Here is a 19,152-nt window from a genome sequence, read left to right on the forward strand (position 1 = left end):
TGTTTAAAGTCAAAGGATATTTAAACCATCTATGTAGACGTTTCCCCACTGTAGAAAACAACACTATGTTGACATAGTTCACAAAGTCACATCGGTATAGAAAACTGACAGTAAGCCAAGTGTTGAAAATGAAAATGAAAATGTTCATTATAGGAGTGTTGTTGTGATCAGTGGGTAAGTTCAGGGTTGTCTGCGCTGCGTCACGGCGCGGCGGAGTCACCTGATTGGCTGGGCGGCGGAGCGGAAGTGCGTGTGGTCTGTCAGCTGTGCTGAAAACAAAACAAGACAAGCTGCGACTGGTGAGTGCTCAAACCCAGAGACTCCTGCCTGTTACTGCAGAACCTGCGAGCTGCAGCCTGTACCCAGTGTAGTGTGAGGTCGCAGCGTTAAACGCTGGTGAACGGTGCGTTTGTCTGACAGGTAACACGTCGATGCGTGGCTCTGTCCTTGCACCGAGCTCACGTGTGAGATGTTATGTAACACGGACTGCACCGAGCATGCAGACGGCTCAGCCCTCTGCTGCTGCTGTTTTGCTGCACTGATGTTGCAGCATCCCATTTGCTAGTTAAGACGATTGTGTTAGTTGTGTTTATTACTGCGGATGATGTACAAACCCTCAGATAAGCTGTATTTTCTGTAACGTTGCAGTGAAGGAAGTAGAGCTTCACAGTTTGACAGTGTAGGTGACCATCCACTGTTTTATACTGCTAGACTTAAAGGACAAATAAGGCTGGCAGTGTCACGTGACTGTAGATCTACATTGGCGTTTGTGTGATTTGGGTGTTGGTGTGTTTTGCCACATGTTTGTCAAATGCTACACTTCCAGCTGGAGATTATACAGGAAATATCTCATATCATCAACGTACCAGTGTTTAACAGTTATACACTTAGAGAGAATTACTCTGTACAAGAGGCAGCTATAACCAAATGTTCTGTTAGATCAACTGAGAAAACAGCCACATTAGGATGTCACTTTCTGGCTATTTGAGTTAGCATCCCTAAACAAATCAAGGTGACTCATCATTTCGATGCCAAAGCTCATCCAATATTTCCACAAGGCAATCCTATTGAATAAACTGCCACGTTGCTTGCAATGGTCTAATGCAGTCAGAAATATGGCAAGGATAGGAACCACTGTGTGATGGCATTGCAAAGTCTCTAAAGACTGAGGTGGCATCATAATGCCAAAGTCAATCAGACAACTCTATATCCAGAAAAAAACATCCATGGCAAAATGACCACAAAGAGAAATTAGCTGTGTGACCTGAGGTTCAACATAAATTGCAATTCTAAAGGCTGAAGTGTTTAAATTAACAGACACTGAGGTTTTGTGGATCCAGAATCTAGTTGTCATCGGAGGAGCTGGATGCCTGGGCGTTTGCTTCAAGTTTCTGCTTGCTAATAACTTTGATAGTTTCTGAAAGCATGTTTTCACCATGTCATTATGGATTACTGAGTGTTGATCTTGGCCCTGTGATGGACTGGTGACCTGTCCAGGGTGTACACCTGCCTTTCACCCAGAGAGAACTGGGATAGGCTCCAGCAGATCTGTGACCCTAAATAGGAATAAGTGGGTATAGATGATGGATGAATGGATGCAGTGTTGATCTTTACCATGTGTAAACAAAGTAAAGGGGTTGCTGTACTTTCTGGAGTAACTTATATTCTTAGCTTTTACCTTTTTCATTTAATTTTGATGTATTACCATCCATAGTGTTTTAACTCTTTGTCAGTAATTTCCTCTGTAATGTCTTGTCTTCAGCATTATGATGGATGAGCTGGTGCAGGACCTGGTGTCTGCACTGGAGCAGACCTCGGAGCAGAGTAAGCTGGGGGAGCTGTGGGAGGAAATGGTCTTCAGTCCACTGCAGCAACGCCGGCAGATCCGCCGCCGCAAAGGTCGCAAGCGATATCGTGAATCCTCCCTCTGTCTCCTGGAGCACAGACGCTGCTGGATTGAAGCCTCAGAGTCCAGTCTGGATGAGGCTAAAGAATACAGGGAGAACTGTTCGTCAACAATGACGGCCTCTATGGCCAACTTCAGTGACTCTGATGACTTGTCTTCAACCAGCCAGTGGCATTCTGTCATTAGAGCCTCAGCCAGGACTAGGCAACCTTCCTGGCCAGAGTCTGACTCCTTCACCGAGAATAATCCAGGACGGCAACTCAGGAGGCGGAGGAAGGTCAAACGCATGACCTCTGATGTCACAGTCAGGCTTCAGCAAAAGTTAAAGGTTTCTGGCGTGAATGGGAGACGGAGACACAAGCCATCTAGGATGCAACATCTGGCAGGATCCAAGAAGAGGTCTGGTGGTTGGATGAGAACAGACAGGCAGACTGAAGGATCCAGGCTGTTAAGAAAGAAGTGCTGGAAGAGAAAGAGGGCCAAGGAACACAGAGATGGTGCAGATGAGAACATGTCTGATGGGTAATGTTAGATTTAAGGAACGATATTCGTAGAATTCTTCTGCTTTTTAATTTTTGATTTAGTGTCATTTAGATCCCTTATATGTTCATAAAAAACTTAAGAGATCTATTGTTTCTGGAAAAAATATGCATTTCTTGCTTTCAAAACCCAACATTTAATTTAGAATTTTTGTAACAAGCCAAATGTTAACCTAGTTATTGTTCAAGGAGTCAGGATTAAAAGCATACAGAAAAAGGAGCTTCAAACACTAAAAGCCCTTTTTACCCTTTAAATGGAAAGTTACCAAGGCAGTTAAACCCATAACATAAAAGTCATGGGCATAACTACTATCAGACAGAAGCAATTAAACAAGGCGACATTTAAGATGATCTTTACTGCCTGTCTTCATCGAGCCAGTTGTCAATATTCAGCGTGTCCTCGACTAAACCAAAAAAATGTATCACAATCATGCCACTCCACTTTAAAGTATTGAGTTGACATTAAAAATGAATGATAGAGTCTCTTTATCCTCATCTCCTATGGCTGAAATGATCACCAGGGAAGGATCTTTGATAGTTACGCCTTTGGGCATCTGCCAGCTCATTATTTCATTTCGAGAAAAATTGTCACAAATAAATAAGTGACTTGGTGTGGTATTGATTTGTTTTGAAATGAATTCCTGTCTTGCGCTGGGTAATTAAAGCAGTGCCTGTCCCAGTGTCTCACAGTGGACCCGCTTGTGTGCATTTTATTTAGCAAATCTAAATGTGGCTGTAACTGGCAGCAGAGGGGGTCGTTGTGTTATTACAGTGAAACAAAGATTTCAGTCATCTTAGCTTTCTCTAAAATAATGCTTTTTTTCACTCAGCTCTGCTCCTTATATAGTAGACACTTATAAACCTAATTTATAATGAGCACTACATAGATTTGTATACGAATAGTTGTTTTCCACAATATATAAATGATGTTTTTGGCTTTAAACAGCTCACATAAGGAGAACAGTGGTTTGATAAATGGATATATAAGCTGGGCACTGCTAGCAGGTTGTATTTCTGTTTTGATCTCATTATGTGTTGATATAAACAACGTGAGAAAGAGGTATCCGATAATGGGACAGACAGAAGGCTTTACATCTTCTGGTTTAATTTGTGTTGACCTCCCTAGCCCCTAAACGGTACTTGTTTTCTTACTTTATGGAAAAATCAATAGCCGTTCTGACAGAAAACAGCTCCGGAGAAGAAATAAATGGGAACACCATGGCACTCTGTCAATCATTTCTCACTTACACAACGCCAACGCTCTTGATTGCTGCTCAGTAGACTGCCACACTGTACTGAGGGCTGAGCAATCAAATGGTTAAGCCCTGGTGGAAGCAAAGGATATGAACAAATGGCAGCAGTGGTGAAAGGCTGACAGTGGTACAACAGCAATATTTATACTCTGAGAGTGTACAGTCCATTTGATGTCAGACACAGATGGCATTGTTGAAATGTCTTTTGAAGCACTGGGATTTCTTTAGTCTCCATTCATTCCATTAACCTTTTTCATATGGAGTGTCTGGTCTCTTAAAATGTGCTTCTCCTCAAGGTCACTCCTCTTATGTGCATACTGAGCAGAGCTTTGCCTTCAGCCACCCAAGTGCAAGGGGAGCAGATGTTGGCAGCTCCATTTGGGCTCCACATCCTTGATTAGACCTGGCCCAGCCTGCTGGCAGTGAGGCCACCTGGCACCCAGGATGTGCCCAGCAAGCGGGCCTCACCTGTGGGTAGACGCTATCCTGGGCACAGCCTCTGTCTGCAGCTGTGCGCTGCTACTGATGAAGTTGACTTCAACCTTGCCACCAGTGAAATCAAAGCCACTGTTAGCACTCAGCTTTATTGTGGTGTAACTTATATTTTGAAAACTCTGTGAGGAGTTTTTGGGAAATCAGTGCAGCATTTGTGGAAGTTAATTTTCATAAATCTCTGAGACTAATCCAATTACTGCAGCTCAGGCAGGGTGGGATAACCTTTAATCAGACACCCATGGAAGAGGGCATGGATTTGGGTTGGGGCTGCTTGTTTGAAGAGCCCACAGATCCATTGTTATCAGCACTTTGCTCCCCTCCGTCTCAGTCTCTTCTTTATTCCTCTGCAGAATGCGCCCGGGCTCAATAAATGGCGGCTAGCCTGTAATCTCTCTGCAAACTGATCTGCCTCTCCCAGGAGCTGAGGATTATATCCTAATGATTAGTGCTCATCTGGATACTGTGTTTTGCTTCACCTCTTTGGCTTGTTGAGACACAATAGGGCCATGTGGGGAGTTAAGTTCAGTCGTGAAACACTGGAATGTGGGTTTTGTTTTTGCCCTTGCCTTTGTTTCACCATGGACATATGTTACTTCATCTAATTAGGACTTAATTGTTTATAGACTCTTATTTTGTGACTGTGGGAAGTGTTTCTTTGCTTGCTGTATTTGGGAAGCTCTCATCACACGCTCTCACGATATCTTTTGACTTAAACCTCAAAAACCAAGTTAGCCCAAAATGTTTGTCAACTTTTTCTTGACAAAGGTCACTGTTGAAAAGAGAAGAGGTTTTTCTTTTGGTCCCAAGAAAAATGAGGGTGTCAATAATTCATGGCATTAATTAGGCAGTACTTAATGGAAACAGTCTCACATCGGCGCTGTGCTGCTTCAAGCGACATCACATTACACCTTTAATACGGATAAATACTTAATGGGTGTCTCTAATTAATTGTTTATACCTGTGATTCTTTTTCAAACTTTGCCCAAAATCCTTTCAATAAGAAGTAACACATTTTTGTACTTGGAAGGAGATGACACACTGCTGGAAAGACTTAATCATCACTGGTTCTTAATTTCTTAAGAAAAGTTGCGAAATGGAGCTGAAAACCAAAACTGTAGTTACTGCTTATTGTAGGGCTACTGGCTGTGTCCTCTACTAATATTAGTGTGCGCACACCAGATGCCAGTGTATCCAGAGGTGGGGTACAACTGAACAGAGGCCTAGGGAATCAGCCTGGAGTGGGGGCTGAAGGGGTGGGATGGGGTGGAGGGACGATGCAGGACTGCTCAGCTAGGCCAGACATCTCACAGATTCCCTGGAGATGATGCCGGACCATCTGGCCAGGACAACATGTAGGCTGGATGGACATTTTTCCTATCCTGCCATCATTGGCAGGCCTCTGCAATATGGCAAAGTAACAAATCAGCGCATATCTGACCCTCTAGCTTTCTTCTATAAGCAAGGTCAGCGATGAAACAGGAAGTGAAATGCAAGACAGTCAAAATTCCACTTCTCTACCCCATTACCACTTCTCAACATAGTATACACACAACAAGAACAAATCCTGTCCCTTTATCTTTTTCACTTTCACCTCTCTCTTTAAGCCCCAGTTGACCTTGGAGTGTCTTGAGATCCCAGTCCAATGTGGCTCAGGTGTGAGAAAGACAGAAAAACCCAGCATGGTCTGGATGAGAGGAGAGGTCACAGAGGGTGTGGAGGGAGTGTAACAGGGGTTGCCCTGAGGGTGTGGTGAGGAGCGGCAATGGAGCAGCAAGCAGCAGCAGCCCACACAGCAGATGTTGGCCAGTTGTTGTGTGGAAGCTGCACGTCTGTGGGTCGCTCCATGTGTGGGGCACACCCAGAGGGAGTGGTGGGCAGGGGAATGTGTTTCGCTCTCCTGTCATCCTCCACAACGCAGGCCAGATTAGATTGGAGCTGACAGGGGAGGATATTCAATTAGATTGTGCATGTCACTCAGTGGCTTCGATCAGAGCCTCTCCTCATGCCTTTGTGTTTGCTGTCGCAGCAATGGAGAACACACCATGTTCTGTCTTTTTGTGTCATTTCCATTTATGTCGACCTCTAGCTCGGGACATCTTCATTATTTTTATTATTGAATGTTACATGTTAAATATTGACATTACAGGGGCATGTAAATTTTTTGATTTACATTGTTCGCTTTTCAGATGCTATAACATTGTCTGACCTAAACAACCCATTAGGTTGGACATGACCAAGTTCTTCATACTCAAATGTCACTGATTTTAAAGAGACAGGTCAGCTGCTGTCATTCACATGGGATGTTTTCTCTTCTTTCTTTGCAGGGAAACCAGCAGCACATGCAGCAGTGACCCTGGCCTGTTCACCAATGATGAAGGAAGACAAGGTATTAAAAAGTAATATTGGGGCATCTTCATAGCTTAATGGAACTAGTGAGCAAAGTGCTAATTGTTTTCTGAGCATTTTAAATTCGGGCAGAATTTTGTCATGTAAAGAAAAATGAGGATTTGTCAGATTTGGACAATACCCCCCTCTGATGATGCTGGGGCTAGACAGGGAGGGTTTGATACAATGGGCTGGTTGCTGGGCACCCAGGCGACTCTAATAAGACGTTGTCATGTCGTGTTAATGAGCGCTCAAGCCTTTGCTAATCTCATTAGCCGTGGTGGGGCCAGGCGGCCTCTGATTTAACAGTTGTCACTACACCTTGACTGTGAGAGGCATGGTTCCTGCATGCGCTTTGCTGACTGACAGGTCTGAGAGGAGCTCACTGTCTGGGGACGACGCTGCTGTTGTCTAATTGTCTGGTAGTGTGTGGTTAAAGGAGTGTTTTGCTCTGAAATGAAGTTATTGGTCCACACGTTAGTTAAAACTCCACTGACTTTTCTAGAGCCATTGAACACACAGAATCTTAGCATGACTAAAAAAAAAAAAACCTAAATACGAAGTTAAGATGATCATTTTTATCAAACGCCTTGGGCTTATATTTACCTCCTGTTTCCAATTTACCTCCCAATAGTACTAGTAAAAGTGCTTTTGACGTCAGCATTTTAACAGAGGGTGTTATGGTATGAGGTTGGTAAATCGCTGTGTATTTGGTGATGTTTGGTGGAGCTTAACGTGGATATTTCCAATTTTAAATATGGAAATTCTGACATTGGAAATTGTAGTAAAGCAGGTTTGATATGCTAGTAACATTCAGGTTCCACCTGTCACATGCAAACCTATGCAACATCTTCCTGTCTCCTCATCTGACTGTGTGCGTAGGCGATGACGAGCAAAGTGACTGGTTCTTTGAAGGGGACTGTGGAGTCGGGACGGGTGTGGCCACCCTGCTGCCAAGCTGGGATTCCGATAGCCAGCTTTCCCTCGCCGACAACCACCCGTCTCCCACCTTCCTGCAGCCTACACGGCCCTCTCAGAGAGGTTGTAGAGAACGAGTCAAGGACTTCTGTCTTTTGTCTTAGTTTTTTGTCTCTAAGTTTTGTTTGCTTGTTTTTAATGCCATTAATTGATTTTCTCTATATGAACACTACTTAAAAGCTATAAGCCATCGTGGCCTCATAGGTCTGCTGGTACTGGTCATTTTGTCTTTTTTTTTTTTTTTTTTTATATCCTAATGAATCATATTGGGTTTTCCCTTCTGCCTAACAGCATATAGAGTGAATTAGGTTTACCTTGCCCTCTGTTGTTTTATATCTGTTTTGCAACTCAGGGGTAAGTGTGGTGTTGTGTTCTGTCACAGGATATCAGTCACATCTTAAACGAGTGCCTAGCTCTGCTGCTGGCTGCATCAGGAAGGAGAAGAGGAGGATCCCCAGCAAGGTCGAAGCAAACTTGTGTTTTCCTCTTCAGTGGACTTACAGAAAATGCTGTTTGAGTTTGTTTCTTACTGTGTGTATGATTTGTTTTAAACAGGGCAACAGTACACCAGTGTTTGTAGAGAGCCTGAGGCACCTCTCCCAAGATCCTTACCAGAGAGAGTAAGACATACTATTTCAGACTTAAAAAAAAAAAAAAAAAATCATTTTGTGTCCAGTAATTAAAGTTTGATTCCCTCCTTTTAGCTTTTGGCTTCCTTCTGTTGGAAAATGCGACCAAAACCAGGTATGTTACAATCCAAGTTTTGTCCACGCTCTATTATTTTTTTGGTCAGTTTATTCAGACTTTAATGGTAAAATTGCAAACTGTAAATGTTACTGATACTTTCAATTTCCAGTTGAATGGTTTGTGCCCAGCACCCACATGTCCTATTGACAATGGTGTCAGAGAGCTCCCATCTCAGATGTTCCTGCTCAGTCTGCAGAAACAGGTAGTTGATGTATATATAGCAGCTTCTGAAGGGCCTATTGGAGACACTATTCTGTCTTTTTGATCAAAACTCAATATATTGATAGACTAGTCTATGGCCAGGTCACTTAAGTGAATTAAGTGCAGAGCATAGGTTGGTGGTCCCTCGGTGCAGGGACAGATACATTCGGTGTGTTGTGGTTGTTAGCTCCAAACTTCCTCCTCCCTTTATAGAGAAGTCAACAGTATCCTACATAGAGATGTTACTGATGTTTGAGCCCAGAGACATCTTCTCTCCCAAACCAGAATAATAGTGTTAAAAGCAGCCCTGGCCCATAAGTCTCATCCAAAGTGCCATAGAAAGCTCCAGCGAGATGCAGTAACACTTCAAGTTAATAGTTTTCAAGGTCAGTTTTCCCAAATAGAGAAATACTATGTGTTGACATAGTTGTAATGCAGATTCAAATTCTTGCATTTCTGGGACTGCACAAAAAAACATTTAAAAAAGGTTTATCCCAAAGATGTTTGTCAAAGCATCATATCGCTTCCAGTCATCCCTGAAAACTGTTGGATCTGCATGGGGGACTATTGAGGAGCAGCCCCCTTGGCCTCAAGACTGTGGGACTCCTCATTGTGTTGTTTCCACTCTGCCTATTTATGGTGCATTCTTAATTTTGTTTCACACACACTCCTTTTCCTCCCTCTCTCTTGGGTTATTTCACAGAGCGCTCCAGCAATCTTTGATGAGGGGCAAAAACACGACTGCTATGAAAAGCCCCCGACTTCTTGGGGCTTTCTTTTCTAAACTGGCCCTTTCTTTTTCCACCTGAAAGGTTCCTTCAGATTCCAGTTTGAGGCATTGTGAATACTAATTTCTCTCTATTAAAAAGCCGTCATATCCCTGCCATGCTCTCATTTGAATGGCGGACTCAGGGGAGACCTCTTAATTCCTTTATAGTGGGATTCAAGACCCTTCACTTCAAAAAGTATAAATCATACTCCCAAATGAATGAGGGAGAGAGGGAGGATTGACGAGAGGGGCTTCTGATGTGTCCCATTGGACAGCATGGGCTGAGTCTATCTCCCCAAGCTGCACAAATCCACTCTCCAGTGAGATGACTGCTCTGTCCTTCTGACCCAGCTCTTCACACATGGCACCCATTTACCTCCTTTAACTTCCTCCAAAAACAAAACAAAACAGCCGACAATTGTATTATAGTGAGAAATGTTATAATTGCTAATGGCTGCTCTTAAACATTAAAATGTCCACTCTTCACTATATTTTTCTTTTCTTTTTCACAGCTCACCTGGGTGATTGATTTCCAGCGCTGAGCTTCCATACATCTGACTTTTCTTTGTTTCCAAACACCCTTGAGAGAAAAGTGTTTTTTCTCCATGGGCACAGTGTAAACATTAATCTTGTACTGCAGCCAGGTTGAAATGATACTGTATTAATAAATGCTGTCATCTCCTGTTTGCTTGCGACTTGACGGCAACAATCAGAGATTTGATGTTAAGTGATACAGGCTGCATGAGGTTGCATGTTGTTTATCCTGGTATTGGCGCATGAATAGCTGCAATACTTTGTGGGATTTGGCTGTAATGCTCGGGACCGGTGGCCACGTTAAAATGCGTAACTGCCTCCCACCTGAGCCAGGCAGCAGCAGCTTTTATCTATTGACTTATTTATTTCTAAATGACACTTGCGCTGTGAGATAAATCATAGTCTTATGCCACTCCCTTCCCAGTTTTCATTTTAATTGTGAGATCTTGGTGTCAGCAGTTAGTATATTGGTGTGAGTGGCCTATTGATTATTGATTTGGAGCTATTGATTATGCTCCCTGGAGACCCTAATCCTTTCTGATTCATTTGAATACCTCTATTAATCTTGAGATCCTGCTCACACCTGAAGCGCCATGTACCCTAATGAAAATAGATGGCCATTTTGTAACTGCAGCTCTTCACTCCTTTTTTGATTTATTATTTTTAATTGATATATTTGCTTTTGGATGTGGTTGCCAAAATTACAATTGACCCTATGTCAGTGCTGTTTTACTTTTGCACCCTAAGGGACTGCACTGCATTTAAAAGCGTCTCATATGACCTGCAAAAATCTATCTTAGAGACATTTTCCTCAGTGTCCTTGTGTCTTTGGTAGAATTTAGATGTTGTTGGGCATCTTCATTACATATTACATGTTTTTTCATTGCCCGTTGCCTCTAAGTCAATCTTTTTCTTCTCATCATAGTTTCAGTATATTTAGAGACAAAACCAACTGGTCAACATCTGTCATGCTGTTAAAACTGATGAAGTAACAGATGTTAAATAATAAAAACTGTGTTGTGCATTTTTTTTTTTTTTATCACTTTTCAGTTTTACACTGAGGCATGTAACATGCTTATAAAAAACCTTTGGGTTCTGCTCTGAGGTGAATGGTGGTGTTTTGCCTTGGTTAATGAGCCAGCTGATGAAATTCTCATGTTTGATTAGCACTATGCTGTTTGTCTCTGTGGGCTTCTGGCGGCCCCGGAGCGGCTCCCCCTCTCATTACTTAGCAGCACGGGAGGGTCCTCGCCTTCCTCCCAGCTACAGGGGCCTAAAGTACCTCGGCCTTGCTGTAATGAGGGAAGAGATGGAGGGATGGACCTCTACACATTAAGCTCAAATGCATCAGGGTATTACTTTTAATACCGCAGGCGTGCCTCGTGAAATAATGCGACGTTTAAACGTGGATCGATTTTGGAATTAAAAAGTTAGTTTGCAAAGATTTACTATGGGGAGTTGAATGCCTGTGCTCTTTATCAGGGGCGCAAATGGCTGGTTATGTGCTGTCCGACAGAGGTACGATTGAGGGATCGATAGGCGCGTGATTTACTAACTGGAGTACAGGTAATCAATAAGTATAAAAGTAAATGAAATATGCATTACTGGGATTTTATTAGAGAGTGGTAGCGGGGAGAGAATAACGGTCAGGCCATTTATTTTTATATCTATTGATTATACAACATAGAGACTTCGCTCAAAGTGTGCCCTGCACAGCTCTCGACACCCTGTGCCTGCACACCAGTCATGTGATTTATGGGTGTTGAGGTCATGGAACATGCTGCCTGTTAAAAAGGCTGCCCTGATGGGGCCTTACTGTAGCTCGTGCCTGTTAGGGTTGTGAGCTCGTAGTCTGAGATGAGCTGGTTAACAAGAAGCTTTCTTCTGTGTGAACATCAGATGTTTTGTAATCTATCAATAAGTCGTGTTTACACAGAGATTTTGACATATTGTTCTTTGAATCTCCTCTATGATGCAATGACACCTGCATAAAAATCATCATAATGCAGCAGACTGAAATGAACTGAAATCCTTTGGTCTGTCATAGTGTCTTATTGTCACACTCTCTCTCTTTGCTCAAACTGCCCCCCACCTCTCATACACATTGCACCCCCATCCCAGTGCTTCAGTGATGGAACGGACCTTGACCTTAACTTCACATCACTGAAGCCAGTGATGTTAAGCTTGTGGGGTGGGGTGGGGGGGGACTTTTCCCATTTCAGGGCTCCTAACATATGACACAAGAGGCAAAGAGGGGTGTAATTTCTTTATGTGGACTGTACATTGACTCAGCCATATGCACCCAGGATTTCTACACATCAAATATTCTCTGTGTTGAAAACATGCATTTAATGGCAAAAAATGATTGTATGGCAAAATGGGCACCTTATACTTTAGGCTAAGTATAAGTGTTTGCAAATGTAACTGAGTTTACAGAAATTCTAAAATATTTACCTGTGTGTTGTGGATTACTTGTACTGTGAGCAACATTTGTTCTCTCTGTTCTGTGTTCCCCCAGGCAGACTAACATCACTCCAGGACTGTTGTGCACAGGTGATATCAGGAGGAGGAGAACCAAAGCTGTGTCCATCACATCATCAGGTAACTACCACCACACATACTGATGAAACCTGCAGAAACCTGTGATTAAGATATAATTTTTTAATAGTTTTTTTTTTTTTTGTTTGTTCTGTCAGCACAGCATGTAGGATGTCAACAGTGGATGGATTGCCATGAAATGTTCTTTAAATATACATGGTGCCCAGGTGATGAATCCTAATGACTTTGGTGATCCCTTGACTTTTTATCTTGCACCAACACGAGCTTGGCACATGACACATTTCAGAGGAATATCTCAAAAGCTGTTGAAGGAATTATCACCAAAGTTAGTCCAGACATTCATGCCCTCCTCAAGATGTAGATTCATAATAATTTGGTGATTACAATTTTATCTATTGACTCTGTAAGGTCAAGATTTCAAAATTAAATTCCAAAAATCAGTGGCACGGTCAAAACTAACCTATCTTGGCTGCACCTGTCATGGCTAATGCTAAAGTTAGGTGACGAACATGACAGACATTAAACCTGCTTAAAATCAGCACATTCGGCTAAAACACTGCTCTGTGTAACAGTGTTAGATTGGCTGTGGACTCTTAGTCTAAGTGAAAGCGTTTTTGTAATTTTACCAAAATCGTAGAATGTAAATAATTAGATGAATTAACATCAGAGAGACGTATATAGTCAGACTTGGTGGCTGTGTTACATTCAAAGTCTAATTTTTAGAGCAGAAGAGAAGTGTGATGTGTTGTTCAGCCTATTGGAGGTGGCTTTAAGCAGCAGCCTTTGTGTATGTTTTGACCAGTAGAGCTGCCTTTTTTCATTAGACTGATGGCCCAGGGCCTTGTGTCTTTGCCGGATTGAAATCTGAATTGGTTTGTCCACCTTTTCTTCTGCATCCCCTCTCTGTGCTTCATTCCTGCAGCTGCTGTTTGTCATTTAAATAACAAATGCTGGTGGTTCCCTGATTTAGTGAGGGGTGCAGGCCTCTGATGTATATTAATATTGCTGCACAGTGCACTGTACCAAGGTCCATCATTCATTTGGATAAAAGAGGTGGAATTTAAAAACAGCCAATGCTTTACTTGGATACAGATTGCATCCATTTATTGCACTGAGTGATGGAACGGCCGGCAACTCTGTCCTTCACCTCCCCAGTGCTGAACCGCTTCCCATAAAAGTAAAAAAGGATTCACCCCTGCCCCTTAAGGACCCCTCATATTCAACGTGCGGAACAAGGGGCATCCCTCAGTTTCTCGACAGTTAGCTGAACCACAGTCCTTTATAAAGGAAGTAAGAAGGGGAATACACAATTTAAAGTCTCAAACAAATATGATAGCTGTTTGTTACAAATTAAAAATAAATCTTATGTAATCTGTGTGGGGGAAAAAAAACTACCAATAAGGCCTTGTTCACTGAATATTATTGATTTAAATGTATATTTTAATGATGTTTTTTTTTAACTGGACATACTAATGTGCACTTAGATATTTTTTTATGTGTGTTTTGGAATAAATGATTTAAAATGATCTGTTTCTAAGCCGTAATTAAGAATAGCCCCTGATGGGCACATAGCCTCTCAGTCCTGTTCAGTGTTTTCCTGCTTCTTGAGTCTAGTGCCCCCTGTCCACCATGATTTATCATGCATCCCATGACGTCCAATGTCAGTTTCTGCAGCTGCAACTGCTCTGTATAAATCTTTACTTTGGCAGCCTGCTGCACCATGTCTCCTTAGTAATCTCACCACTGCCAAGAGATGCACATTCACTCTGACAAGCTTTCACACACACTGTGTACAAATTTTGGTTTGTTGCCATTCTGACATAAATGTGTACAGAAAGAAAATCTGATTCAGTGGTTTGTTGAGTGGAGTTGTTTTCTGGTAAACAACTTGTTTGCATGGAAATATTGTTTGCTGCATTTAGAAGAAAGAACAGCACAGCTCCCCGCGTTGCTCTTAGTGAACACGACAGCCGAGTCTTTGTTTGAGTTGGCCAGAGGAAGTGGATTGTTGTATGTGTTAGTGGTTGATTTGAAACTCTGTAATCAGGAGTGAAAATAGTCTGCAGGTTGAGGTGTCTTCCAGGGCTCCATGGGGAATTACTGAGGCGGTACCCAGCTGTTGCTTTGTCTTCTTTCTTTACCCTTTTAGCACTTCCACAGCAGTGTCGAGCTGGTTGTGAAAGAAAGAAACACAACAACTTATCAAGCCAGGTATCTGTTTGGATTAGATGACCACTCCATTTCTCAGCCTTAAATTGGCCATTTTCTACTTTTCTCACTACCATCAATCCAGAAATCCAACCCAGTCCAACAAGTCCTTAGTAGATACAGAACAAAGCATGTCAACTTTGTTATATGTTACACAATAGTACATGTTGATATTATTTTTAAAATAGGTTTATTTTGTCTTAGCACATAGTTTGTCTAAGAATATCAGTCTTTGTATTGTGAATGATCAGGGAATTATAGATAATATCACGTGTGGAGACTGTGATCAAGAGTGAAAATGATTGTTCACACTCTATACACTATAATTTTGGGAGAATTCTTCATAAGGCAGAGATAAATCCGTAAGTGTAAAGATCCTGATAGATTTTAATAGCCTTGGCTGTTCTCACACACAGACTAATTAATTATTGCAATGTTGCTCCTCCCTTGCTGTCGCCTATTATGCCCTTCATCTTTATCTCTATAAAAGGATGATGGTAACAAACCCTAACTTGATGTTATCCTGAGCTACAGTGGAGAAAGAATTGGAGTTTGGAGTAAATATATAGGGCTGAAGTCAGTCTGATTAACCCTGTTAGACCCTGTGTGTTGGTAAGTACCACATGTGGGTGCCCATGTGGAGACCAGCACCTCGGTCAGCCCTGCCACCTCTACTCTCCCCTCTGTCTTCATGTGTCTCCTTGCCCAAGCAAGACGGCTGTGTGACAGATCACCTGCGTCGGAGGCCCACCGTGTTCCTGCCCGGCGGTCCGGCCCCCTCTCATTAATGCCCAGGCTGGTGCGAGGGCCGTATGGCAGCACAAGACAAATAACGCTACCACTCAGCCATCACTTCTGCTGACAGAAATGCAGCCCACCGCACTATTTCGCCCTCTCTGGCTCCACTCCGCACCCTGCTCGCGTCCTTCAACCCCCCCCCCCCTTTCTCCACCTGCACCTGCCTGCACTGCTCCACCAAACTTTCATGGTGGGTTTTTCCTGTTAGTCGAGGCTAGGCTTAACACCGCAATCATGAACCTACTGCCTTTGTAACCACTCTAATTGTCATCTGTTTGGTTTCATCTTTGTGGAGACAGATTTGTTTTTAGCAGCTTAGTCTGTCAGGTGCTTCTTGACTCACTTGTGTGCAAACCTTGTCACTGGGAGGTCTGATTTGAATGTCCCGTTTTTTGTTTTTTTTTTTTGTTGTTTTTTTTAACAACTATGAAAGGAGCAGTCTGTGTGTGATTGTGTGTGTGATTGTGTGTGTGTGTGTGTGTGTGTGTGTGTGTGAGTGAGAGAGAGAGAGAAGGAGAGGGAAACACAAAGGCTAATCATTAAAGAGCTATTCAGCCCTGTTCATTTAAGTGTGGGAATCAGCAGGCCCATTACTGTCAATGTGTAATTAGCTGATTAATAAACAGGGGGAAGGGGAGTGCTCCAGGAAGGCCTGTAATGATTGTTTTTAGAGAGCATCACATGAGAGCTTATTAAGATGGTAAGATGGTTCCATTCAGCCTCCCATTATCACCCACAATAAATGCATGTACTGTAATTTTACCGCTGACAGAAAACCTTTGCATTCTAATGTCTTTGCTGACCTTGATGTAAAAGCAGTGGTGTTAGATGGAGGTATTCACATGAACCTTTTTTTTATGAAAACAGTTGAATATTCACATTCAGTATTTTTAAACTCTCTTGTATGGTACACATCAATATACAAAGATAGTATATTTTTTATACCGTAAGTTGAATCTGACCCTGTGATGGACTGGTGACCTGTCCAGGGTGTACCCCTGCCTTTCACCTGAAGAGAGCTGGGATAGGCTCCAGCAGATCCCTGTGATCCTAAAAATAGGAATAATGTGGTAGGTAAGGTAATGGATGGATGGAAGTTAAAACTGTGTGGTTAATTACCTACTACCTCTATTAAAGTATATTTAATCAAATAATCAAATATAGGATTTACATACAGTACAGGTTTGAGGTTCTTGTACTTTTGAACTCATACTCCGCTACACTAATAAAATACACTACACAGATGAACCTCTTTGGCTTGTGATGATTCCACGAAAGAGACATTTACCTTCTAAACTACTCAAATGGTTTCGTTTAGGTTAAATCTTTCACATAAAGGAAAGATTAGAGACAAGTCAGGCACTAAAAACACACAGCTTTTAACATAACATTTCTGAATTAACTTCACGCAAAGTGCAGTAAAGGAAACCAAACCTAAATCTAATCAGTTCTCTCTGGTCTGACCTGCACACAGTTTCTCCTGGTATCTTGCATCACCTTGGAGAAGCTGCTGCAGTTTACCATGTATAGCATAAGGATAAGATTCAGGGACTTCTGTCTCTCCATGTGATCCCAGACTGACTCCACACTGCCCAGATCAGGGCTCTGTGGGGGTCAGACCATCTGTTGCAGGACTCCTGGTTCTTCTTGCCTCTGAAAATAGTTCTTCATGAACTGCAATGGATACTCTATGGGCTTGTTGTCCTGCACAATGGGCTGCACTATGAACCTGGGATCAATCAGATACCCGATGGTGTTGTGTGATAAGAATCAAAAACATCTAGACTGCCTAAAACCTTTGCACAGTACTATATAATTATGTGTAGTATTATATTTCTGTACTTTTTGTGATTTATCTTGTGACCATTTTACAGGGAATGGCTGGACTGTTGCCTAACTTTTTATAAAGTATTTAAAACTAGTTCCACTGCAACAGTAAAATGGTGCTTTTGCATTGATGCATAAGTCTTAACAATCCAATAATGACATAAATAATAATATGTTAGTCCCAGCACAGGTGTCATTTTGTTCTGTAAAAGGAGTAATTACACTTTGGAAAGTTAATTGGTTGCAAGTAATTTTCAACTACTTTTTCCACTGCTGCAACCATTAAGCTAAACCTGAAAACCAGCACAGTGGCTTTCCTAGAAAAAAGTGCAGCGTTGATTTATGTTGTAGTATTAACAATATTTAATTTATTTAAGTGTGTATAAACAGCTTTTTCCTAATGTGACCTTGACCTCAGACAAAGGCTAGTGTCTGGCATACCCTGCGTATGTTAACACACTCGAAACATAATGTTCCAAGTCCTTCCTTTGTATCTTTCAAATATGAAAACCCCTGAATTTTGATCCAGACCTTTGACTATGTTTAACTTGAGTGTTTGGGTTGAACCTCAGCAGTGGTTAGTCATCATTCCCTCAAGAAATATTAATCAATTATCTTGCCTGCCGGATCAGTTTGGGGAAGAAGTCATCTGGAAAGAGGCACAAGCAGATATAATAGGAACGAGCAAAAGCACATGCCAGTGAATGCTGTAATGCCTAATCCTTTGAGACAGCCCAGAGCCACAATGTCACTTCTAGTTCCCTTGTCCTCTGCTCTGGGACTGCCTTGCAAATGTCTTGTTTGACCGCCACTAACTATTTTTGGGAACGATCAGGAAAGATTTATTTATCAACATGAAGGAGGAAAAGCCGGGAAAGCACAATTGTTTAAGAGTTCCTCTTTCTTGTGTGGAAATTGGCTCTGGTTCTCTTTTCAGTTATTTTCCTTCACTCAGACACAAAGAGCTTTAAAGGTGAGCAAGCTCGAGAGAAAAGAGGATCTTTAAAAAGGAACGTAGTCAGGGAGATGTGAGCGTGTGATGAATGAAGTTAAAAATATACAGCACAGCCATAGAGAGGAAGTTAAGCCATAAGAGCAGCACAGATTGGCCTTTTAATAACCATGTCCGCATGTCATATGGGGCCAAATTGGATTTGGCTCACTTGACCAAAACCTCATTAATATTTAACCTATTAGAAGAGGATTGCTTCAAAGTCTTATTTCAATATACCTAAAACAAGGAAGGATCCATGAGTCGTGGGCCAAATTTAATTTTTACTTGCGAGACTGTCCATTGAAACGGTGAAGAAAAATGTGATTTATGTGAGTAGCTTTTACTGTTTGTCCTTTTTGTCGTGTTACATGTCCAGAATATGATACGTGCTTTCTTTTTCTCTGCAGCTAGCAACTCATTTCATAAAGATCACCAGAGAGACGAGGCACTCGGGGCCAGTAACACCTCAAGCCTACAGTGTGTGGAGGCTTCATGGGCACTAGTTTCACAGCCTTCTGCTTGTGTGCAGCCTGGACAAACACACCTCAGCCTGGAAGAACGTGACAAAAGAAAAACTGTTGTACCAGAGAATGAAAAGGCTAAAACTCCTCTTGCTGTACAAACTTTATGACAACGATAAAAATACAAAGCACATCATTACTCTTCAAATCAGCATGTTACTGCTAGATCCAGTCTTTCCAGGTAGTATATTAAGCATGACAAATGTTAATGCAATCAAGCCTTGTTAAGCCCTCCACCATCTCCTCGAGGAAGAAGGCAGCTTCAAGAGTCTCCTCGTTTGACTCCAGACTTGGCAGCTCCTCCTGTCTCCCCACACACAGTCTCCGGGCCACCTGCCACCACACAATCCAAAAATTCTGTCCACTCTAGTAGCACAGCGTTTGTCAGCAGGAACACTGGGAAGATGATCCGGTGAGGTTGGACGGGCAGAGGGGAGT

At 42.2% G+C, this 19,152-nt stretch overlaps 1 protein-coding gene across 1 annotated transcript; it reads left to right on the forward strand.

Annotated features, from left to right (window-relative positions):
* Positions 1 to 270: 270 nt before the first annotated feature.
* Positions 271 to 18,847, forward strand: LOC113130856 (G patch domain-containing protein 2-like). Its single transcript, XM_026307804.1, is given in 11 exon segments — positions 271 to 403; positions 1,763 to 2,428; positions 6,518 to 6,579; positions 7,461 to 7,619; positions 7,939 to 8,018; positions 8,112 to 8,176; positions 8,261 to 8,300; positions 8,413 to 8,451; positions 8,453 to 8,505; positions 12,326 to 12,408; positions 18,601 to 18,847. Coding segments are annotated over 10 exon segments (1,467 nt in total). The 5' UTR covers positions 271 to 403; positions 1,763 to 1,766; the 3' UTR covers positions 18,825 to 18,847.
* Positions 18,848 to 19,152: the final 305 nt, after the last annotated feature.

The sequence above is a fragment of the Mastacembelus armatus genome, chromosome 22 (genome assembly GCF_900324485.2).
Source record: "Mastacembelus armatus chromosome 22, fMasArm1.2, whole genome shotgun sequence".
NCBI lineage: Eukaryota > Metazoa > Chordata > Actinopteri > Synbranchiformes > Mastacembelidae > Mastacembelus > Mastacembelus armatus.